Source organism: Dipodomys merriami, unplaced genomic scaffold, assembly GCF_024711535.1.
Source record: "Dipodomys merriami isolate MVZ:Mamm:240054 unplaced genomic scaffold, mDipMer1.0.p SCAF_2, whole genome shotgun sequence".
Lineage (NCBI taxonomy): Eukaryota > Metazoa > Chordata > Mammalia > Rodentia > Heteromyidae > Dipodomys > Dipodomys merriami.
Window position 1 is genome coordinate 44,374,559 of NW_027203381.1, and position 25,390 is coordinate 44,399,948.

Genomic DNA, 25,390 nt, shown 5'->3' on the forward strand with positions numbered 1-25,390 from the left:
GGCAAACTATCACTGTGCTACAAGCTCCAGACCATTTTCTTATCCCATGTTTTTCTCACATTTCAACTTTTCCATAGTTTTTTTTCCTGTTTAACATTGTTTTTGTGTTGCTATAACAGGAAACCACAGACCGAGTGATTTACAAACAACAGAAATTTATTTGCCACAGGTCTGAAGGAGGGGGAAGTCCAAGGTCAAGGTACTAAGGGGTTGAGTGTCTGATGAGAGATGCTCTCTTTTTCAAGATAGCACATTAAAAGCATCATTCAAGGCCCCTAGTTGCTTCTAAGGCCCTATTCCTTACACTATCATATTAGCAATTAAGTTTCAACATGTGAATTTTGGAAGATACATTATATCATAGTACCAACCATCCATAGGATAATCTCTGTTCAGCCTTATCTTTGTTCATTTTTCTACTGATGTAGACACTGCAGTTTCCAAACCCCCACCCTCCACCCCTGCCCAAGTTTCTCTTTAATAGTGTCTCTGTGGGTGCTAAATTACTAAGCAGGGATGCCTCCGCCTCTGAGTACTCTGCCATAGCTCCGCCCCCTTGGCCTGGCAACATCCACATCCTTCCCATCCTGGTCCTGTGCACCCTCCTCTACAAACTCCACCTTGCCACCTCTCCCTCTCCCTCCTCAAGGCTTCTTAAGCTCCCATGTCTAACCATGTCTGCACATTCCGCATTCTTCTCCTGTTTATATGTCTGATTTCAACCAGACCATGGTCCTAGGCTTACACAAACTGTGACTATGGAACCCCTGGGATCCCATTAAGGGAGTAAGTTTTGAAATAGACTAAGCCATTTACAGACACTGTGTCAACCAGAAAACGAACTGCCACATGCTAATCCTTAAGCATTTTCATCTCATCTTGCACCACTTTTTATTTTCTTCCCAAGGCAGGCCATAGACACTAGAGTTTCTTTTCATAGAGGCAGATTATAGAAACGAGTGGTTTTCCTAACCTTGGAGCTGGCCACAAAGAAATGCTCTGATCTGCCTTGCCTAATAGCAGACGATAATATCAGGAGTCTTGCTGCATAGCCAGGAGGAGGGAATGCTTAAGAATCTGAAATGAGGGCTGGGAAGGTGGCTCAGTGGTAGAGTGCTTGCCTTAAATGCCTGAGGCCCTGGGTTCCATTCCTCAGTACCTCATAAGCAGAAAAAGCCAGAAGTGGCGCTGTGGCTCAAGTGGTAGAGCGCTAGCCTTGAGCTGAAGAGCTGAGAGACAGTGCCCAGGCCCAGAGTTCAGGCCCCAAGACTGACAAAAAAAAAAAAAAAAAAAAAAAAGAATCTGAAATGACAAGTCTTGTTGGGTTTCCCCACTCAGCCTATTACCATTGGCCACACCCTTTCTCTGCTCATCCAATCACACTGCAAGAGTTTGTGCATGTTGTCATCATACCTATGCAATTGAATTTCCATAAAAACCCCCAAAGAAGAGGGTTTGGCAAGATTCCAGATAGCTGAATGCTTGGAGAATTGCTTGGAGAGTCCAGATAGCTGAAAGCCAGAATTAGTTCTCAATGGAGAAAACCATGGGGGATCATGCTTGGATGAAAACCATGGGGGATCATCTTTGCAATTTCTAGAATCAGGGAAATTTACTGGCCTTGGAAACGGATTTGTGTCCAGGCCTTGTAACCTCCTCAGGCTCCACACCCCTCCCCTCAAAAGGATACCCCCAAAAGGATGCCCTCTAATTGTTCTCACACTGCAGTGAATTGAACATTCTCAAAACTTAAGCCTAAAGTGCAATGCACACAATTTCTTTTTCACAACTGCCACGTCCCCACTGGTCCCTAATTTCAGGTTGGGCCAGAAGCAATTCTTCAGTGAGTGTGTGTGTGTGTGTGTGTGTGTGTGTGTGTGTGTGTGTGTGTGTGTGTGTGTGTGTTGTGTGTGCGTGTGTGCGTGAACAGACCAATTAAAGGCTCACTTAGAACACTAGATGAGAATCAAACAGGAAACAGCTAGGGTGCACCAGCTAGGTGCACATGACTGGCAGCAAGAGAAGGCCAGACCTCAGAAAGTACTACATTGTCTGTCACCCCCTAATCCACAGTCTGTGGGGATCCAGCAGACGAAGTCCAGCCATCCCCAAGATAGCCGAGTACAATAACGACTGTGCACAGCTTCCGTAACCAAACTCCACTACAGGTTTCATCACCAACCTTATATTCTTGCCAAGGTTTCAGAGCAGTCTGGAGAACGGAAGGCCGAGTTTCACTAACCTGGATGCTATTACAGGCAAAATTAAAGTGGAATGGATCTACCTCCTGTGCGCGCGCACACACACACACACACACACACACACACACACACACACACACACACTGTGTTTATCAGTTTGTTTCAGATAAAGCCAGGAAAATTCCACCTATAAGTTGTCCACAATTCAAGAAGCTAAAGATAGATTTCAGAGTACAAATCAACCAGTATTTCATCTTTGGCCCATTGAAACCTGAGTCTATTTTTCCCTCCACAGCTTTAGACTGCATTCCTAGTTAGAAACATTCAATTCCATCTGGCCAGTTCATTCTCACTTAGATAATAGCAGATGTATCTATGTAACATACAAGCCACTGTCAAACAACACTGTGCATCTCCTGAGACAGCTGTTTCACACAAGGGTGTCATTGTCTGAGAAAGCCTTGTATCATTTTACTCCAAGTGTTGTTGGGGGCAGGACGGGAGAGGGGGTGGCGGGGAGGGAGGCATTCTGTCAGCTGGCTGGGATGTAGCCCTACTCACTGTAGAGTTCCATTATTTTGTTATCAAGCCAAAAAGCTGCTATCAACTGGGAGAGCTGAAGGTTTACAACAAGAACTGCAGTCTTTGTTCTGCTCTGCTTTTATCAAGGGAAATAATAGCTCTACACAGCCCAAGAATTTATGGTTATACTTTTGGAAAGACAGCTTGGAGGTAACTGGTCTGCTGTAAGGGCTTGTTTTCTTTCCTTGGCTAAGGAGACTTTCTCATCCGCAGTTCAGGTCAATGAGGAAGCATTTTCCAGCCCAAGGATGCCAAAATCAGGATCCCAGATGAACCTTCAGAGTTAAAGATAACAGCTTCACAAAATAACTGATAACCAACTAATTCTTCTAAATGAGATGGATCTTTTCTCCTTTGACTCTCAAAAAAGAAAGGCTACAACCAAACATACTGAAATTTATACTTCTAGTTGCCATTGAGCAAATAGCTTCCTTGCTTACCAAACTTCTTTTTGCATATTTTGAATTTGGAAAGGTATTTTAAAAAGGTTCTCTCCCTCTCTCTCTCTCTGGTGGTTTTTCTTTTGTTTGCTTGTTTGTTTGCCAGTGCTAGGGCTTGAACTCAGGGCCTGGGTACTGTTCCTTAGCTTTTTTTGTTCAAGGCTGGTACTCTACTACTTAAGCCATACTTCCACTTCTAGCTCTTTGTTGGTTAGTTGGAGATAAGAATCTTATGGATTGGGCTGGGAAGGTGGCTCAGTGGGAGGGCACTTGCCTTGCATGAATGAGGCCCTGGGTTCCATTCCTCAGCACCACATAAGCAAAAAGAAAAAAAAGCCAGAAGTGGCACTGTGGCTCAAGGGGTAGAGCACTACTAGCCTTGAGCTGAAGAGCTGAAGGACAGTGTCCAGGCCCAGAGTTCAGGCCCCATAACCGGACCCAAAACAAAACAAAACAAAACAAAAAGAATCTTATGGATTCTCCTGCCCAGACTCTGTGTGTGTGTGTGTGTGTGTGTGTGTGTGTGTGTGTGTGTGTGTGTGTGCGTGTGTGTGTCTATTTATGTCTCATTACTGGAGTTTGAGCTTGGCAGCTACTCTACCACTCAAACCATGTCCCCAGCCCTTTTTTGTTTTGGTAATTTTTCAGGTAGGGGTTCACATTTAATCCTGGCTGGCTGTGGACTGCAATTCTCCTATCTATGCCAGGTGCACTCTACTATGCCTGGCAAATTATCTCACACTCTTATGAGCATGATGATAGTTTCATGGGCTGCAGCCTTTTGTGGAGGAGATTACACACACACACACACACACACACACACACACTCAGTGTGTGCTGAGAGTCAAATCTAGGGCCACCATCATACTAGATAAGTGCTATATCACTGATCTATACCCTCAGTCTAATCTTTTTTTTTTTTTGGTCAGTCGTGGGGCTTGAACTCTGGGCCTGGGTGTTGTCCCTGAGCTCTTTAGCTCAAGGTGAACACTCTATCACTTGAGCTGTAGTTAATTGGAGATAAGAGTCTCATGGACTTTCCTGCCTGGGCTGGCTTTGAACTGTGATCCTCAGATCTCAGCCTCCTGAGTAGCTAGGATTAAAGGTGTGAGCCACCTTTAAAGGTACCCAGCTAGCCTAACCATTTTTTTTAAGGGAACAATTGGAAACATTGATTATATTCACCAGTATAATTGTGTAAATAATCCTGGTACCTCACAAAATAAATTAAGCAAGTATGATTTGAATTTTCCTTTCTCTCAATCTATCCTAATTGTTCTCTAATGACTATGAAGAACAGATCTGGGAGTATTTTATTAAGAAATCACCTTTTGCCAGGTGTTGGTGGTTTATGCCTATCATCATAGCTATTCAGGAGGCTGAGATCTGAGGACTGAAGTTCAAATCCAGACTGGGCAGGAAAGTCTATGAAACTTTTATTTCCAATAAACGACTTAAAAATAATAACTAAAAAACAAACAAACAAACAAAAAACAGAAATGGAACTGTAGCTCAAGTGGTAGAGTGCTAGCCTTGAGCAAAAAAAAAAAACCTCTGGAACATTGATTGGACCCTGAGTCCAAGCCCCAGGACGGGCACAAAATAAAATAAAATAATTGGCCTTTTTTCTTTTTATGGGAGAAGGGATTCCAAGAAATCACCTTTATCATGATCCCTGGAGGAGGGTCCTCCCTGGGTGAGATCCAAAGAACACATCACATGGCTTGGCTAAGAGCTAGATATAATAGTGGCTGACCTAGTTATCGATGCTATTGTTTCTGGTGTACATAGATTAAGAACTAACAAACAAATACTGGCTACTTAGAAGCAGGCTCTTCTCCCATCAAATGGATTGTCCTTTCTCCCTAGCCACTCCTCTTGTTTTTTCAAAAAAATATATTAATAATAAAAGAAGTTAAATCAGAGAATTAGGAAAACAAAGGCCCTCTGCAACCCCAGGCCAGCTATCAGAACAAATGGTGGTTGCCAAGAAACCAGGGGCAGATATGTGTGGAGAGCTTACTGGGGGTAGTGCCAAGCAACACAAAGTATCATTATCTTGTCAAATGTTATTCATGTTGTATCTGCTCTATCAGACACTTCTGTGTTCTGAAACCTTGGACAAGATGCTGCCAGAGCGCTGTTTTGAGGGCAAATAAAACAGCACCTGTCAAAAGTCTCCAGTCCACTGGCAGGGGCATTGTAAGGACAAGATGAATATGCTTCCATGGGCCTTGGCCCTGTCTTCTAGCTGTGGAGAGTTGCTACTGCTTTAAGGTCAGCTTCTCACTGATTTGGCTTTGCCTCATTTGAAATTGGTGACTTCTTGCCCAAAGGAGTTTGCAGCTGTGCTATTTAAAAATGTTGAAATCCTAGCAGTTTGAAGTTTTTGCCTCTCAGAGCATGAGAGGAAAGAGAAAGCTTCAAATGTTTTGAGAGCTGGAAGGAATGAATGCCTGGGACTCATTGAGACCATCCACTTGGGCAAGATAGAGGTTCTTTGTAGTGCTACATGGCAGATGCCCACCTCTTGACCCTGTTCAGTGTCTCACCAGTGAACATCATGTGAAGCTTCTGGCAACAATAACTGCTGTGGTCTGAATCAGTATGTCCCCTAAACTCACCTATTGAAATCCAATCACTGAGGTGAGAGAATAAAGAGATGGAGACCTTTAAGGAGTGATTAGACTGGGTGTGTAGGGGCAGGGAGGGCTCAGGCCTCGAAACCTAGCTACTCAGGAGGCTGATATCTGAGGATGGAAGTTTGAAGCCTGCCCAGGCAGAAATGTCTGTGAGACTCTCATCTCCAATTAACCAGCAAGAAGGTGGAAGGGAGGCGAGGGCTCAAGAGGTAGAGCGCCAGCCTTGAGAAAAATAACAACAAAAGCCTAAGGGACAACTCCCAGGCCCTGAGTTCAAGTCCCAGTACTGGTGTGGATGCACGCATGTGCACATGTGTGCGTGCACGTGCGCGCGCGCGCACACACACACACACACACACACACACACATTTCACTTTCTAGTGGAAAAGAGAGATACTGACTGTTGTAAAAGAGTGTTGGAAGTACCTGACAGACAAATGCATAAGGTGTTTCTAAAGCACTGGGGAGTTGCACCCAGTTTAGCCTGAACAACAAATGCTTAGGTAGCTCCTACATATTCATTGCTTTGGCATGACTGATACTATTCATTTCAAAACAAATATGCTTCTCTTTCCTCCAAAACACAGCTTGAGAACCTCTTTTTTTTTGGCACGATTTTCACCCTTGGACATATGTGAGTTGTATCAGAATTCACAGTTTCCATAGCTCCTTTAGTCTCAGGAAGAATTTCCCACAGCTTTATGCCACTGCCCACCTTACCATCTTGCAGTTGGGTTGAGAGAAGAGCCAGTGTGAGATCAGAATCCAATTAAAGACTCTTGTTAGCAGATTTCCTGGGTCTTACTAATAGCCTAGGAAGCTTCAACAAGTCCTGAATTAATGAACTGAATGAATAGAAATCAAAGACAGCTTAGCCTGTTCAGCAGCAGCTCCACAACCTTTCACTCCTTAAGACAGTGGCATTTTCACTGCATTTTTCCTGGGAGTAGATGCCATTTTTCCATCAAATAAATTTGGGGTACAACCAAGAAGTAGGGAGAATAAGATAATGCAACGGTTGCCAGCCACTGGTGGCTCACCTCCAGACTCCTAACTGTGAGGAGGCTGAGATCTGAAGATCTCAAGTCAAAGACAGCCCAAGCAGGGAAGTCCACAAGACGCTTAGCTCCGTTTAACTAGCAAAAAAGCCAGAAACAGAGCTGTGGCTCCAATGGTAGAGCTTTCACCGTGAGCACAAAAGCTTAGAGACATCATCTAGGCCCTGAGTTCAAGCCCTAGTACCTGCAACTATTCACTTACCTACTGAAAGCTGCCCAGTCCCCACTTAGAGCTTCTGAGCAATGCTTCTTTTACCTGTCACTAGGAAACAAAGGGTAATTGTGCCTGAAGATCACCACTCAGGCTTTGGATCTAGGCTTAGGTGAGTCTGCATGGTACTGAGTTAGGGACAAATGTTGAGGATGTATATTTTCCCATGGTCAAGTTGTTTGTACTCATAAAAGAACAAGGGAAGTTTACAGAAATCGACTTATGAATTGTTTAACTTGCAAGAAATGAGTGAGGCAATAGGGCTCAAGCAGGAGGAAAAAGTAGGAGGAGCGAGGAGAGTGCAGGCTTAGCAAGGACATCACACCCATGACCTGATAACTGCTATCTTCCAGACGCTCTTTTCATACAATGTAATTCTTTTGCAGAAAAATGAACTGCTTCTTCACACAGCTGGTTTGGTGCATTTAGTGCATGGCTATATTAAACTTCATTAGTGGCTCATGCCTGTGATCCTAGCTACTCAAGAGGCTAAGTTCTGAGGATCACAATTCAAAGATTGGACAAGCAAGTTTGTGAGACTCATCTCCAGTTAACTAGCAAGAAGCCAGAAGTGGAGCCCTGGTGCAAGCGGTAAAGTGTCAGCCTTAAGCAAAAAAGCTAAAAGACAACACACACACACATACACACACACACACACACACACACACACACACACACACACACACACACACACATCTCTTTTGGTAGCCGTGTTTATGACAAAAAGTTATTTTTCAAAAAACAACTCAGCTAGATGTCAATGGCTCATACCTATAATCCTACGTACTCAGAAGGCTTGAGACCTAAGCTGGCTCAGAAAAGGAGAGTCTGTGAGATCCTTACCTCCATACCTGAAGTGGAAGTATGGTTCAATTGGGAGAGTCCTAGCCTTTGTGAAAAAAGCTAAGGCCCTGCGTTCAAGTCCCACTACTGCAACACGTGCACACACGGGCACGTGCACACCACACACACACACACACACACACACACACACACACACACACACACACACACACGAAAAGAAAAGCAAAAAGAAAAGAGAATCTCTAAAAAGCTACATCATGAGGATCCTTTTCTAGATAGTTCCTATACAAAATTAAAGTAGGTTTATGCCTACCACTGAATTTGATTCAAAAATATAAATTGGAGGATCCATTGTCAATTTCATAATAGTTTTCAGAGGAAAATTAACATATAACATTAAAATATACATAACCTATATTAGAATTATTGAAGATGTGTCAAATCTGCTTCAAAACTGAGATAATCTAGTAAATTTCCTATGTCAATTGTACTCTGAAGTATGTTTGGCCTGATGCCTCCATACATATGTTTAAGTTTCACCTACAGGTTTCTCTCTTCTCAGTGAATTATAACCCCAATTGATGTACTAACAGATTGTAATGTCTGTGTAACAAGTAGCAGCGTCTCAACCAGTCCAAAGCAGTCTGCAGTTCAAACCTCATTCAAATAAGATAAATACAAGCTGTAACCAATCAACCTGACTTTCTATCTCACTTCCTTTACCTGTAGGTCACTTCCTTTTCTCCATTCACAATCAGAACATGCTTATGTGATAGAGCAGAGCATTCTGAACAACTTTTGGTCTAGACTGTTGCTTAATTCTAGGACTTTAGAGAAGGCCCATGAAGAGCTGCAAAAATAGATTGGTTATAATTTTCTTTTAATTACAGGAGTTGTTAAAAGGCCAACATTATTACACAATTATTACACATAATGGTGTACAAAACAGTGCCTATTATTTATCTACTCAGCATTTGTTTTAACTCATTAAATTGAGATTGGTTTTAATTATTTTAGTGATCCAAAGTTTACATCCCTAATACAAAATGCAAACTAAATGAACTTAAAAATGCCACAAATGAGCCAAGCATCATTGTCTCACGCCTATAATCCTAGCTACTCAAGATGCTACGATCTGAAGATCTTGGACTTTTCCTGAGTAGGAAAGTCCATGAGACTCAAGAAGCTGAGATCTGAGAATCTGCTTTAAAACCAACCCCATGTAGGAAAGTCCCTGAGACTCTTATCTCCAATTAACCACCAAAAATCTGGATATGGAACTGTGGCTCAAATAATATACTAGCCCTGAACACAAAAACTCAAGGACAGCTGGGCATGGCTGGCTCACACCTGTAATCCTAGCTGCTCAGGAGGCTAATATCTGAGAATCACAGTTCAAAGCAAGACAGAAAAGTCCCTGTGAGATTCTTATATCCTATTAACCACTCAAAAACTGGAAGTAGGGCTGTAGCTCCAAGTTGTGGAATGCTAGTCTTGAGTAAAAGTGCTCAGGAACAGCAACTAGGCCCTGCGTTCAAGCCCCACAATGAAAAAAACAAAATAAAAAAATGAAAAATAAAATAAAATTATATATAGTATATGAATAAGAATAATAAAACGGTAAAGCTTATAATATTCCATGCACATATGTAACTATAGACCTTGAAAATAAGAAGAATTATTTTCAATCCTCTGAGAATCAGTAGTGTTTCAAGATCATCTTGGGGAAGGGGAAACAGCAGAGAATGAGTCCATTTCCACATGGAGCTCCCAGATCTTGAACTAGAACGTGTAATATCTGCCCAGTGCCTTTCTAGTGTGCAGCCCAGAAGTTTCTGGTCACTCAACTGGAATGGCCTACCTCTTCCCCACGCTGTGGTTTGGGGGTGGGAAACTGAAAGAGAAGCTGGCAGGAAAGGAAAACAACAAAGCCAACAAATTCAAAGGAATGGTGACCTAAGCCCTGGGGGATCCAGATGGGCATTACTTACTGTCTTCCGGTAAGTTGTTTTCCCGTTCTTCTCTCTCCATCTGCTGGCACCACCCTTCCATACGGTCTCGCTCTGCCTGGAGAAGCTTCAGAAACCAATGGCCATCCCGGTGGCACACAGACCTTTGCACGGCCTCCAGGGGGTCTTCTGTGATAGAGTCAATCCAAGGGTCGGGAGGAGGCAGGATGGAGGGGTCAAAATCTGTGTCAAAGTCATCATCGGCAGCACAGGCGTGGTAATGGTTTCCTGAGCCCTGAATGCTAACAGTGGAAGTACTGGCATCCCGGGAGAACTGTCTGGCCATTGGACCAGGACATGAATTGTCCTCTATAGATTCCAGAGAATTTTCCAGATTATCGTGGAAGTCCAGGTCAGCCTGTACCGCTGTGGTCACACTGTTAGATCGAGTAAACCTGCGGAAGCTTGGGAAAATAGAAAAAGAGAGATGTAATTCAAGGATATTTTCCTTTGGTGGTCTTACACATGCTAGGCAAGTGCTGATCACATGAGCCAAACCCCTGCCCTTTGGTTTGTATTCTGTTTTTGAGACTGAGTCTTGCTAATTTTGCTTTGGCTGATTTTGAACTCACACTCATCCTGTCTCTGCCTCCCAAGTTGCAGGAATTTTAGGAGTGTGCTAAAATGCCTCAAAGATATTTCTTGAAGGTGAGTACTGTTGACTCACACCTACAATCCCAGCTACTTGGGAGGCTGAGATTGGTATGTTTACAGATTGGTGCCAGCCTGAGGAAAAAAAAAGTTTGTAAGACCCTCTTCTAAACTCATAGCTGGGTATAGTCTCATGCATCTGTTAACTAGCTACAACCAGAAGTTTAAAAATAGAGGATCATAGTACAGGCCCAGGCCCAGGCCCAGCAGGAAGTAAGACCTTATCTCAAAAATAACCAGCAGGAAAAAAAAAAATCATTGCAGATGTGGCTCTGTGGTAGAGTGCCTGCCTAGCAAGCTGAAGGCTCTGAATTCAAACTCCAGTTTGACCTAATTGTGCAGAACTTGAGGCAAAATTCTCTCCTTCTCTGACTATGCTTGAGGGAGATCCTTGATTCAAGCATTTTGATCACTATGCATCTAATAGAATGACTGGGCAATTCTTATTTTTTTGTTCCATATGGAATATCAAAGCATATTTTGAGCTGTTTCATGTGTGGGATAAAGTACAGAGCTAACCAAAGTCAGTATAATTAATATCCAGTGTCCCACTTCTCCAAATCTGGCATGACTTAAGTCCTGAAATTAAGGCTGATGACGGGTAAGGAAACAATTCAATTATATCTTAGTCTGTGTAATTTGCTTAGAAATTTGGAGAAAACCACAGCCTGGCCTGGACCAAGACTATCATAAATCCTGCATTTTCCTGCCAGGGTAGTTCTTATCAAGTGAGACTTCCTGAAAGCAAACCAAAGTCTCATTAGGCTCCCACTCAAATGAAAACTCTTTTGGAAAGATTGCAAGAATGTGCCTCTTAGTTCTGTAGGTCCCTGTTGCAATCTGGTTCAAAGTCTTTTTGGTGCAGTGCAGCTTATGGTTCTAGAGTTCTCTGACACTGCCCCCATTCCCTCCCTCCCCCCCCCCCCCCCTTTGCCTTTAATTTTCCTTCCAAGGTAACAAAAGACAACATTAACTAACAGGTTCCACCTGGGTATTTTGCATGGGTAAACATGGCACCAGTGTTTCTCAAGCAAAGCTCTGTGTTTTTCTCCATGACTGCTGCAGTGAAGGTAAGGACCTTATGTAATTTTTTGTTTTTTGTTTTTGTCGGTCATGGGGCCTAAACTTTGGGGCCTAGGTGCTGTCCCTCAGCTCTTCAGCTCAAGGCTAGCATTCTACCACTTGAGTCACAATGCCACTTCTGGCTTTTTCTGCTTATGTGGTACCGAGGACTCAAACCCAGGGGCCTCATGCATGCAAGGCAAGCACTCTACCACTGAGCCACCTTCCCAGCCCCCAATGTAATTTTTTTTTGGGGGGGAAGGGTCCAGTTGGGGGGCCTGAACTCTGGGCCTAGGCACTGTCCCTCAGCTCTTCAGCTCAAGGCTAATGCTCTACCACTTGAGCCACAGCGCCACTTCAGGCTTTTTTCTTTTTGCTTATGTGGTGCTGAGGAATCGAACCCAGGGCCTCTTGCATGCAAGGCAAGTGCTCTACCACTGAGCCACCTTCCCAGCCCCCTGATGTAATTTTAAACACAAAAAAATTCATTGGCCGGGCACCGGTGGCTCACACATGTACTCCTAGCTACTCAAGAGGCTGAGATCTGAGGATCACAGTCCAAAGCCAGCCTGGGGAAGAAAGTCTGTGAGACTCTTATGGCTAATAAACCACCAGAAAATGGGAAGTGGCGCTATGGCTCAAGTAGTAGAGCGCTAGCCTTGCGCTGAAGAGCTGAGGGACAGTGCCCAGACCTAGAGTTCAGGCCCCACAACTGAGAAAAACATAAAAAAACAAAAAAACAAAAAAAACCAAAAAACAGAACTTCATTGACCTCTAGAACAGGTAGGAAGCAATCGAAGTCCATGGATAATGGTATCATGATCATTTCTCCACTGTGGTTTCTGTGGTTGTTGTTGTTGCTACTTACTAGTTTAATATTTTAATATTATTGTGATAAAATATACACTTTACCACTTTTGCCATTCTGAAATATATAGTTCAGTGGCCTAAAATACATTTGCATCTCACATGCAAGCATCACCACCACATTTTCTTTTTTGTGTGTGACAATACTGGGGCTTGAACTTAGGGTCTAAAGTACTTCCTTAGCTTTTACATTCCAGGCTGACATTCTACCACTTGAGCCACAATCTCCACTTCTGGATTTTTTGGTGGTTAGTTGGAGATAAGAATCTCACAGACTATTCTGTCCAAGCTGGTTTTGAACCATGCTCCTCAGATCTTAGCCTCCTGAGTAGTTAGGATTACATGTGCCTGACTTAGTAATCTTTTTTTTTTTTTTAAGGAGCTATCACATTGCTTTCCATCTCAGCGATATCATTTGCATTCCTACCAACAGCACACAAGGCTTACAATTGCTCCACATCCTCTTCCACACTTGTTATTTTCCAGGGTTTGGAAACTTGCCTTCCTAACAGGTGTGCCCTGGGACATTTCCTCTGGTGGCTCATAATCACCCCATTTAAAGAATTTGCTTGCCTGGTGATTTCCCATCCATCTCACATTTGACAATGCCACTCTTAAAGGATTGTGCACCAAACAATGACTGTCCAACACTGAACGATATAATATGTTCTTTCTTAATGCTTCTGGACAGCCCTGTCAAAGTCAATTAAAACTAGTACTCTAGTCCATCAGAATAAATAATGACAAGAACAATACCAGTAAGTAGTTATGAGTAAGATTTTAGAAGACTCGGAATCATCAAAAGGAGACAGAATAATTACTTCAATGAATCCGTTTCCATATATACACACCAGAGAATAAATGTCAAGGAAAACCTAGCCACAGTATTGATCTGCGTTAATCATTAGGATGGTCAAATCATCATGGTATGTCATGATTCTGGCCATTCATCTTATGACGATAGACCAACCAAAGCCAGCCCATTTCAACCTCTGATGTTTTTAAGAAATTACATCTGTCACCATTATCAGACCTGGCAATGTTTTTCACCAAGAAAGAAGCAATTTTGCTTGCTTGTAGCAGTGGGGTTCAAATCCAGGAACTTATGTATGCCAGGCAAGCACTTTACTGCTGATCTTATACCCCTAGTTCATCTGATCAGTTTTTGTTGTTGTTGTTGTTGCCAGTATAGGGGTTGAACTCAGGGCCTGGGCACTATCCCTTAGCTCTTTGGCTAAGGGCCAGCAATACTACTTGAGCCACATCTCTGCTTCTGGCTTTTGGGTGGTTATTGGAGATCAGAGTCTCTCAGACTTTCCTGCTGGAGCCATCTTTGAACCACGATCCTCAGATTTCAGCCTCCTGAGTAGCTAAGATTACAGGCATAAGCCCCTATCACCTGGGCACTTCTATAAATTCTTTAATGCTTAAATGGGCCAAAAAAAAACCAACAACAAAACAATTTTTCAGAAAGCAATGGTACAAGTCTCTTGTATTAGCAAGGAAAGGAAGAACAATACTGCTACACTGCTCTTCTAAGCAGTCCGTGTTTCCTGGAGGCAGTAGCCATGTCTGCCTTCTTCCTGTTCATCGCCCAGGATCACACTTAGTCTCCTGAAGCTGTGCTTCCTTCCAGCTGCATGTGTGTGTGACTTGGATGACTCCTCACAACCGTTGACATCTTGGCTGTTGTACTAACACAAAATTCCAACTACTAAAACATGAGGCTTCACTCCACAGGATCATGTTGCCAGAGGCGTTACATTTCCAAACTTCCATGAAGACTAATCCCTGATTGTTTTCTGTCATTTGCCAGAGACAAAAATCTGTTCCCCACAGAAAACAGAACAGCTTACTTTCCCTGAGCCTGTTTTTATCTCTACAAAACTACCACAGCATTCCTGAGAGCGGTCTCCTAGCTGTGGATCTTGTAATGTATCCACCTTCTTAAGAAAAAAAAAAAAATGACTTGGCAGTAGATTAATAGAACTTTGCAGTTTAGTCACCCAGAAAGAAATAAAAGTTAAGCAAAATTAAAATGGTTTGGAATTAAAAGCGGTGCCTTTGAACTCAGGCAGCCCTGTCCAAGCTGCTTGCTTCTATCAATTAAGTTCTCTAAGCAAGGGCTTTCTTCTACCAGGAGCTTTCAAAGAATCTTCTGCTCCACAAAGCTGTTTTATGTCTTTCATGTGTAAAGTCATCAAGTTGTTATTGTTGTTTTAAAAATGTTGACAGGAACATAGAAGAGGATCACTTAAGATTAATTTCTGTATTTTTTAAATGTGTGTGTGTGTGTGTGTGTGTGTGTGTGTGTGTGTGTGTGTGTGTGTGTGTGTGTGTGTGTGTGTGTGTGTGTGTGTGTGTGTGTGTGTGTGTGTGTGTGTGTGTGTGTGTGTGTGTGTGTGTGTGTGTGTGTGTGTGTGTGTCTTGGAGCTTGAACTCAAGGCCTGGACTGCTAACCCTTGAGCTTTTATCATTAATGGCTGATGTTCTACCACTGGAGCCACAGCTCCACTTCATTTTTTTTTTTGGCGGTTAATAAGAGTTTTACAGGTTTTCCTGCCTGGGCTGGGTTTGAACTATGATCTTCAGCTCTCAATTTCCTGAGTAGCTAAGATGATAAGCCTGAACCACCAGTGCCCAGCTCATTTCTGTATTTTAAAAAGAATTGACCAATAGTCATCAGGGGGAGGTATAAAAGCTGTACCTTGGGGCTGGCTGTTTCCAAACCCACAATTTCCACTCTTGAAGCTTCTTTGGTCCTTCCTGCCCTGCAAGCCCAATGTGTAATGATTACAAGTTGTGAAAACTGCTGGCCAACATGCCTGCCTCGGGGACAGAAAATGAAAGACTAGACTGACCTGTGCGGACCACAATACCCTGGCTGATCTGAATCACAGTGAAGTCACTTGTTAGCATTCTCTTTTGCAGTTGCTTTACACTGCTTCTATGAAAGAAGTTTATATGGCTTTCCTGGACACAGAATCTCAAAATGTGGTCCAGGCCGGCCTCAAGCTCATAATCTTCCTGCTTCTTCAGTGCTAGGATTATAGATTATAGATATGTGCCACTAAATCAGACTTCGATTTCTGATTAGAAGGTTTTTATTTGTTTATTTTTCCTCTCCAGAATTAAGCCATTAACTGTTAGGTGTGGTAACTCTTTCCATGACAAAATCCCCTGGCCTCTTCTTTTATCAAAAGGGAAACACTAGCTTTTTGGCTATTGTTTTCCTTTTTGTAAGAACTCAGACATTTTCCACTCAGCCTCACCAAGTCTTATGTGAGATCTGAAAAATGCCCTCAAAGGGCCAGTCATCTGGGAATTGTGTGAGGTAGTACCTTTTAACAGGTAAAAATCGAATATGTCTCATTAGATAAAATAAAGCATCAGAAGAAAGGGTAGGGGGAGAAGACTGAGATCAAGAATAAATACTTTCCCTAAAAGCTTACTCTTTTATTTTAGAGATACTAGGGTGTGAAATACTAGGGTGTGAAACTCTGGACCTTGCCATTTCAGCAAAACCCTCAGCAATTTTTGCTTTCCCTATTGTTCATGCAGCATCTTATATTTATGCCTAGATTTGCCTGGACTGTGATCCTCCTATTTATGCTTTCCCTGTAGCAGGGGTGACAAGCTCACACACCACAGCTTGCTTTTACTCGTTGAGATGGTCTTGTGGAATCTTTGCCAGGACTGGCCTCAAACTGCAGTCTCCTCAGTCTTAGCCTCTCAAATAGCTAGGATCACAGATGTGAGGTTTATCACACAGCTACAAGTTTACTATTTCTTATCAGGTCAGCTTCCAAATCAGAGCAGATTATGGAGGAACTGGGATTGCAGTACAGCTGTACAGGAACTGCTCTATCTTGGCCATCAAACTGTCTCACAGAAAGCATCTATTGTTTGTTTTGGCCCATCCTGGGGCTTGAACTCAGGGCCTGGGCACTGTCCTTGAGCCTCTTTGTGTTCAAGGCTAGTGCTCCACCACTTGAGCCACAACACAACTTCCAGCTTTTTTTTTTTTTTTTTGAGTAGTTTATTGGAGATAAGAGTCTCACAGGGATTTTTCTGCCCAGGCTGGCCTCAAACTGCAATCCTCAGCTCTCAGCCTCCTGAGTAGCTAGGATTAAAGGTGTAAACCACTGGTGCCTAGCTTCTATTGTTTATTTCAAATCTTCTACATTCATTGTTCTTTTGCTTGTAGATTTCTTGAAACAAAATAAGATAGAGGATTTTCTCCATTCTGAGCAACATACATTTGTGTATGGAAGAAAGGATGAAAGATAATGACAGAGGGCCACTTATCTTCTACCAGTTTCTTTCAGAATGAGTTGAAGCCAGGCGCTGGTGGCTCACGCCTGTAATCCTAGCTACTCAGGAGGCTGAGATCTGAGGATCGCGGTTCAAAGCCAGCCCGGGCAAGAAAGACCATGAGACTCCTATCTCCAATAAACCACCAGAAAACCGGAAGTGGCGCTGTGGCCCAAGTGGTAGAGCGCTCGCCTTGAGCTGAAGAGCTGAGGGACAGCGCCCAGGCCCAGAGTTCAAGCCCCACGACCGACAAAAAAAAAACAAAAAACAGAATGAGTTGAGTAGGTGCTAATAGCTTCGGTGGACTGTCACTATAAAAACCTTGGTTCTGAGTCTCAACAAAGTATTTTTTTAGTTGAATGTCCCTCAGATGCTCAGCAACTGGAACTTGAGGTCAGTCACTCATTGGCTCCTGACCTGTGATAACTAACAAGCATGGGAGGCCTCACTGGTAAGTTTTAAATATTATTCTTTATACAGTAGTTGTACAGAAGGGTTTCAACTCCACGAGTCAGGTTATGAGCATAATGCATCTTGATCAATGTTACCCCTTCTATCGTTCTTTCCCATCTTTCCCCATCTCCTCCCTACCCTCAAGTTACATAGTTGAAGTCTTGCACAATGTATATTGAATATGATTGCATTTGAATAGTTTCTTATTGAATCTTATTTTAAGTTAAGTGGAGACCACCAGTTTTATGAGTCAGATGATCATTTTTCTTGCTGCACAATAAATTGTTTTGAAAAAAATGGTGAAAGGAAGGAAGAAGGTGAAAAAGAAGAGGAAGGCAGATAGAGGGAAAGAATGAAGCCAGAGTTAGAGGAAGGGAAAGAGAAAGAGGGAGAAAAGAGAAAAAGAAGGAAGAAAGGAGGGAAGGAAAGAAGGCAGAGAAGGCAGATGGGAAGAAGAAAGGGAGATGAAGGTGGAGGGAGGGAAGAAGTGAAGGAAGCAAGAAGGAGTAAGGAATGTATAAGGTCAGGAGTTGAGGCCAAGCTTTCAACTTTTGAAATCTGAAACACAGGAAGGCCACACCTTTACAACTCAGGAGCAGGGTAAAGAACTGTGTGGCTAGGTCATGGTATTGTTAATTTTGTACTGGGAAGAGATTGATGAGGGTGGGTACGAGGCTATGTTGTTCTCCAAGGAAACAGTGAGGAGTGTGGATAGATTCAGAGTTTTTGTGTGGACAAAGAAGAGAGGTAGTTGACTGCCACCTGTCTTCCCAAATCTTTGGTCCCTGGGCTGGCTGCCTATCAGAGATACTTTTTTGATTCTGTCTTTAACATCTTGCTTAGTTGAAAAGATCCGAGCCACCAAAGGGCCAAACATTTATACATTTAAGTCACATGTGATCAAGAGATTTTTGCAGCAATCGACATTGTGCTAAGTTATGAGCCAGGAGCTTTAGTGTGTGAAGAAGGAAGGATTTTAAAAGTACAAAACTGGTTTACTTAAGGAGAGGCAGATGGAAATAGAGGTGATTTTGGTGAAAAATCAAAAGTATAACATTAGAGCTGGGTGTGGTATGCATGCTTGTAATTCCAGGACTCAGGAGGCTGAAGCAGGAGATCTGTGAGTTAAGGCCAGCCTGATCTACAGAGAAAGACCATGGGGCAGAGAAAGCTTCCCCAGGAATTAAGTTCCAGATTCAGCTAACTTCACTAGTGACTTCAACAAATAAATATTAGTGAAAAAATAAACAAATTTCACAAAATATCTAAAAGGAAAGAAAAGTATTTCTTAAACAGCATTATTTTGATATCAAGACAAAAAGACATTACATAAAAACTATAAAAACAAAAATCTTTCATGAATATAAATACAAGAACTTATAATCAACTTTAGTCAATCATTCAACACATACAAAGAATTATATAGGATGACAAATAGGATTTATCCAAGAAATACAATGTTGAGGTAACATTAAAAAAAAAAATGCTGGGCACTGGTGGCTCACGCCTGTAATCCTAGCTACACAGGAGGCTGAGATCTGAGGATCGAGGTTCAAAGCCAGCCCAGGCAAGAAAGTCTGTGAGATTCTTATCTCCAATTAATTATGAGAAAACCAGAAGTGGCGCTGTGGCTCAAGTGGTAGAGTACAAGCCATGTGCAAAAAACTTAGAACAGCTCTCAGGCCCTGAGAGCTCAAGTCTCAATACTGGCACTAAATAAATAAATCATTGAAACTGAATGCATATGGCTCAAGCCTCTAATCCTAGCTACTCAGATGATGGAGATTGGAAAATAACAGTTCAAGGTCAATTCAAGCATAAAAAGTAAGACTCCATGGGCTGGGAAGGTGACTCAGTGGTAGAGCGCTTGCCTTGCATGCCTGAGGCTCTGGGTTTGATTCCTCAGCACCACATAAGCAACAAGAAAAAAGCTGCAAGTGGCTCTGTGGCTCAAATGGTAGAGCACTAGCCTTGAGCTGAAGAGCTGAGGGACAGTGCCCAGGCCCAGAGTTCAGGCCCCACAACCAGACCCCCCCCCCAAAAAAAAGTAAGACTCCAAGGGCTAAACAAAGTGGTGTGTGCACCTGTCATTCTAAGTACAAAGTGAGATATGAGTCTGATTGGCTCAGGCACAGAACAAGACTTATCTTAAAAATAACCACCAAAACGCAGAAGGCTGAGATCTGAGGATTGTGGTTCGAAGCCATACCAGGCAGGAAACTCCTTGAGACTCTTCTCTTCAATAAACTACTCAAAAAAGCGAGAAATGGTGTTGTAGCTCAAGTGGTAGAGTACTTGAGAAAAAGAAGATCAGGCATAGCTCCAAGGCCCTGAGTTCAAGCCCCAGGGTTAGCAAAAAATAACCAACACAGCCTGATGCTGGTGGCTCATGCCTGTAATCCTAGCTACTCAGGAGGCTAAGATCTGAGAATCACAGCCAGAAAAAGTCTAGCCAGAAAAGTCTGTGAGACTCTTAACTCCAATTAACCACCAGAAAACTAAAAGTGGTTCTGTGGCTCAAAGTGGTAGAGTGCTAGCCTTGAACAAAAGGAACATAGGGACAGTGACCAGGCCCAGAGTTCAGGGCCAAGGACTGGCAGAAAAAGAACAAAACCAAAACAAAACACACACACACAGAACACATTACACATTAAGTGAAAGAAGTCAATATGATCATCTTAGTAACTGCAGAAAAATAAATCTTGACAAAACTCAACATCTCATAATCACAGAAGCCTAGAGAAACAAAGAATGTAAGGAACATATACTTTAACATAATAAAGATTACATATTTAAAATCTATAGCTAACATGTACTAACTAAGAAAAAAAATGAAACCATTTCCTTTAAAGTCAAGAACAATGTAAAGGTGTCTAGCCTTTCTATCTTTTTTTGGGGGGTGGGGAGGGGGTCCGGTCGTGGGGCCTGAACTCTGGGCCTTTGCGTTGTCCCTCAGCTCTTCAGCTCAAGGCTAGTGCTCTACCACTTGAGCCACAGCGCCACTTCTGGCTTTTTTCTTTTTGCTTATGTGGTACTGAGGAATCGAACCCAGTGCCTCATGCATGCAAGGCAAGCGCTTTACCACTGAGCCACCTTCCCAGCCCCTAGCCTTTCTATTCTTGTTCAATATATTTCTTGAATTCTTAGCCAGAGAAATAAGGCAAGAAAAACAAATAAAGGGCTTATAAATAATCAGGTACCATGCCTCATGCCTATAATCTTAACTACTCAGGAAGATGAAATCTGAGAATTATGGTTTGAAGACAATCTCAGGCAGGCAGTCTTATCTCCAATTAATCAGCAAAAAAGCTGGAAGTGGAGCTATGGTTCAAGAGGTAGAGTACTTGCTTTGAGCAAGAAAGTTCAGGAAGAGCACCCAAGCCTTGAGTTCAAGCTCAGGACTGGCACAAAAAAGTGATACAAATAGGAAAGAGGAAGCTAAAGTTTTCCCTATTTGTTGATGATGTAATCCTATACTCAAGAGGCCCTAAAGATTCCAACAAACAAAAACCAAAAAACCAAAACTCTTAGCTCTCATACTTTTGATAAAATAGTAGAATAAAAAATTAACATACAAAAAACAGTAGATTTTCTATATGCCAATAACAAATGGACAGAGAGAAATCAGGAAAACAATACCATTCACAGGATCTCAGAAAAATTTAAATACCTAGGAATAAATCTAACTAAGGAGGTAAAAATATCTCTATCATGAAAACTATATAACCTAGGAGAAACAAGCTGAAGAAGACATTAGAAAATGGAAAGATCTCTCATATTCATGGACTAGCAGAATTATTATTGTGAAAATGGCTGCAACTAATGAAAGCAGTCTTCAGATTCAAAGCAATATTCATTTAAAAATCTAACATCAAGCTGGGCACCTGTAATCCTAGCTACTCAGGAGGCTAAGATCTGAGGATCATGGTACAAAGTCAGCCTGGGCAAGAAAGTCTGTGAGACTTTTATCTCCAATAAACCTCTCAGAAAACCGGAGGTGATAGAGCCCTAGCCTTGAACTGAAGAGCTAAGGGACAGTGCCCAGGCCCAGAGTTCAAGCCCCATGACTGGAGAAAAAAAAAAGAGAGAGAGAAAAATACATAAATTCATATAACAACTCTCAAAAAGACCCCGAGGAGCTAAAGCAATCTTGAGCAGGACAGATCACTTCTGCAGTCATCACAGGACATTATTTCAAGTCTACTACAGAGCCAAGTAACAAAACAGCATGATTATAGCACAAAACCTGACATGTACACCAATGGAGTAGAATAAATAAGCCCGAAGCTCACACAGCTATAGACATCTTATTTTGACAACTGCTCAAACACACATTGAATCAAAAATAATGTTTTCAACAAATGGTGTTGAAAAAACTGGATATCCACATTCAAAAGACTGGGAATTAGGCCCTCATCTCTCATTCTGGGCAAAAATAAACTCTGAATGGACCAAAAATCTCATGTAAGATCTGATACTTTAAAATTATTAGAGAATCACATAAGAAAATTTAAAAATGTAGACATAGGTACTACTCAGGAAATAAAAGTACAGATCAACAAATGGGATCATATTAATTAAAAAGCTGCTGTACAACCAAGGAAACAATTTCTAGACAGAAGACAAACTACAGAATGGGAGAAAATCTTAGTTGGGCATGGGTGGCTCATTACTATAGCTACTGTAGCTACATAGCTACTCAGAAGTCTAAGATCTGAGGATCTCAGTTCAAAACCAGCTGAGGCAGAAAAGTCAAGAGACTGAAGTAGAAGTGTGGCTCAAGTGGTAGAGCACCAGCCTTCAATGCAAAAACCAAGGAAGAACACATAGCCCTGAGTTCAAGCCCTAGTACCAGCACGGGTGCGCGCGCGTGCACGCACACACACACACACACAATTTCAGTCAAGTATCTTTTAATGGCTTTATAAGTCTGTTAAGAGAATATAATTGGCTTCCTTACCCAGCTGGCATAAAATTTTAGTAATACATAGAAAATGTCTTCTGCAATGTTAATTTTATAAAAGGCCACAAAATTGCGTGCACAAAATGGTTTCAACAACTTTTAAAATGTTGAAGGGCTGGGGTGTAGCTCAGTAGTACAGTGCTAGCCCAACACAGGTGACAGGCCCTAGGTCAATACTGGTCTTATTGATACTCTATATTCTATTAGCTAAGGGATCATAATTATTAATATACTCTATTAGTTATGAGATTATAGAAGATTAATTTTATTTTTGTAATTTATAGATGTCTAGAATGTACAAAACATTTGCTTACTATTCTTACCACTGATTGACTTATTAGTAAATAATTCTTGTAGGAAAGGTACATAATGTAAAAAAGATTCACATACTTTGTAAAAAAATTTACTCCAAACCCATTAGAGTTATTAATGGTTAACCTGGTCCTATACAGTTGTCTCCCAGCAAATTTACATACTACTTTTTATCACGGGAACAATAATATAATAGTCTTCCTCTTTGTGTCCACTGTTAGAGCCACTAGTGAGCTCAGGTAACAAAGTGCAGTTTGAATCACTCTTAAATACAATTGTTACTTAAGGAAAGGGGAGCTTCCTGGGAGCAGCTTCCCTTTCTCATCTTAGTCAACAGAAAGGATTGGTTTACTAGATTTGCTAATTATCAGCTTGAAAGGCTAGAGGACTTCATAGAAATTCCTGAAGAGCGGTCAAAAGGATGAGAGAGGATGGGAGGGATGCTGCCGGCTTTGCTCGGGAGGAGGCATTGCCAGGATCTGCCTGCATTGTTCAAGATCCATCCTGCATACCAGTAAACAAGTGCCCAGTGGATCCTATAGACAGAGAGCTACTAGCTGCACTGTGAAATTTGGCAGAGCATTAGCTAATGTTTGATGGAAGCGATCAATTTCTTCACTGAGTCCTTAAGAGAAGCAGTCTTATTTCAAAACAACACATCTCACAGATCTCTGACCTGCTGCTGCTGGCAAATTTAAACTAGTGACCTTTAGATAGCATGTGTTGGTGTAGAGTCTCCTCCTCTGCAAGGTTGCACATGGTACAGTTGATATCCATGGCATTTTGAGGGTGTTCTGGCTGCCTCCAAGTGTCCCAGGAAGATTTTCTGTGTGTGTGCACACACACAGACACACAGACACACACACACCAGTGCTGAGGCTTGCACTCTGGGCCTGGGTGCTCTCCCTGAACTTTTTTACTCAAGTTTGGCATTCTACCACTCAAGCCACAGCACTACTGGCTCTTTGTTGGTTAATTGGAGGTCAGAGTCTCAAGGATTTGTTGCCTGGGTTGACTTGGAATCTCGATCCTCAAGCTTCAGTCTCCGTGAGTAGCGAGGATCACAGGTGTGAGCCACCAGGCCTTGCTCCAGCAAGATTTGTAATACTTCATTTCCATATCTCTTCTTAAAGCTGGGCATTATCTGGTGCCTGCTATTTGTTTACCAATAGATTATTTTATTTTGATTTGAAACACTGAAGAGCACCTTAAATTTGCAAGACTATTTCTTAACAAACAATTCAATGGAGGGCTTTTCTGGGTTAGTTTGGGCTCCTAAATTGTGATCATTCAAAAGGTAATGAGTCTCTAGGCTTCTTACTAAGTCTTTCAATCTGGCTTTCTTTGTCCTATCTTTTCTGGCTCTGTTTTCTTTCTTTTCTCACTTTTTTGTTAGGTTGGTGCTTTTTATCAGCTTGTTTATTTGAGGAAGGAAGAGATAGATTGTTAGTGGACATTCAGTGTGAAAACAGCAGGCTCACCATTAACACTACATAATTTTTTAAAAATCCTCAAGTCATTAAGTGCTCTCTAGTGACCATATTTGCTTTTAAAGATCCTATCTAAATGAATTACTATCAGCAAACTTATAAAAAGAATTATAGTTTAGAGCCAAAAGATAAAGGTAATCCCTTCATGTTTGACAAAAAGGTTGAAAACAATGGCTAACATCAATTCAAATGCTTATTTATAGTGCTTTACTATAAAGTGACCTTTGACAAAGGGTATGTTTTGGAAAGTTCAGGTCTGCCAGCCCTTTCAAGGATGTGTCTGAAGTAAATCACTCAGTTTATTGAGGAACTGACCATCCTGCAAACCAATAACTCAATAAATGTTTAACACATTTTTAAACAATGACAAAAGTGGCTTATCTGATGTTGGGGTGACTGTTGGGTAGGCCATACTTTGCATTCTTATAAATGGTAAAGAGTTGAGGTGTTAATTTTGAAAGATAAACTGGTTGGCTGCAGGCAGGGTCTGAAGTAGAATACAAGATTCAGATGGCTTTCTCCTATGTTTTGAGAAAAGGTGATAATGTTGCTTTGTTAAACTTTAACCTTTAAAGAAATTCTTTTTTGAAACAATAATAGACTAAGAAATATGTGTGTACACCATCCAACAGGTAAGGTATTGTTTAAGAGAATTTAAACCACTCTCCCATAACACACTGACATTAAGAATAATATCTATCCACCTTTAAGAATTAAAACTTTAAACTGGGTGCTGGTGGCTCATGCCTGTAATCCTGGCTACAGGAGGCTGAGATCTGAGGATTGAGGTTCAAAGCCAGCCCAGGCAGGAAACTCTGTGAGACTCTTATCTCCAGTTAACCACCAGAAAATCAGGAGTGGCGCTGTGGCTCAGTTGGTAGAGTGCTCGCCTTGAGCTAAAGAGCTCAGAGATCAAGCCCTACAACCAACAAAAAATATAAAAATAAATGAAAATTAAAACTTTATCTTTTATTTTTGTGTCAGTACTCAGGCTTAAACTCAGGGCCTCATTCCTATGCTTGGCTTTTTTCGCTCAAGGCTGGTGTTTTACCACTTGAACTATATTTGTCTGTTATTTTTTTAATGACCAGGATAGCTGCAATGATACATTTCCTTTCATGTTTCATGATGATAAATTGTCTTCAATCTTTTTTCTTTGTTTGCCTGGCTTATCAATTTATTTATCTTTTCAAGAATCATATTTTGGCCAGGCACCCAAGGTTTGTGGCCGTAACCCTAATTAATTGCTCAGGAGACTGAGATCTGAGGATTACAGATCAAAGCCAGCCTGGGCAGAAAAGCTCTGTAAGACTCCTACCTCCATTGAGCAC

The 25,390-nt window shown here is 41.8% G+C and overlaps 1 protein-coding gene across 18 annotated transcripts in view; it reads right to left on the bottom strand.

The window, feature by feature from the left end:
* The window catches only part of Dlgap1 (DLG associated protein 1), an 882,629-nt gene that overhangs the window by 22,238 nt on the left and 835,001 nt on the right, over positions 1-25,390 (bottom strand). For all 18 annotated transcript variants that reach the window (XM_070029510.1, XM_070029508.1, XM_070029507.1 and 15 more), the window contains one exon: positions 9,930-10,351. In XM_070029510.1, the coding sequence (XP_069885611.1) occupies positions 9,930-10,351 (422 nt within the window). The remainder of the gene's footprint in view (positions 1-9,929; positions 10,352-25,390) is intronic.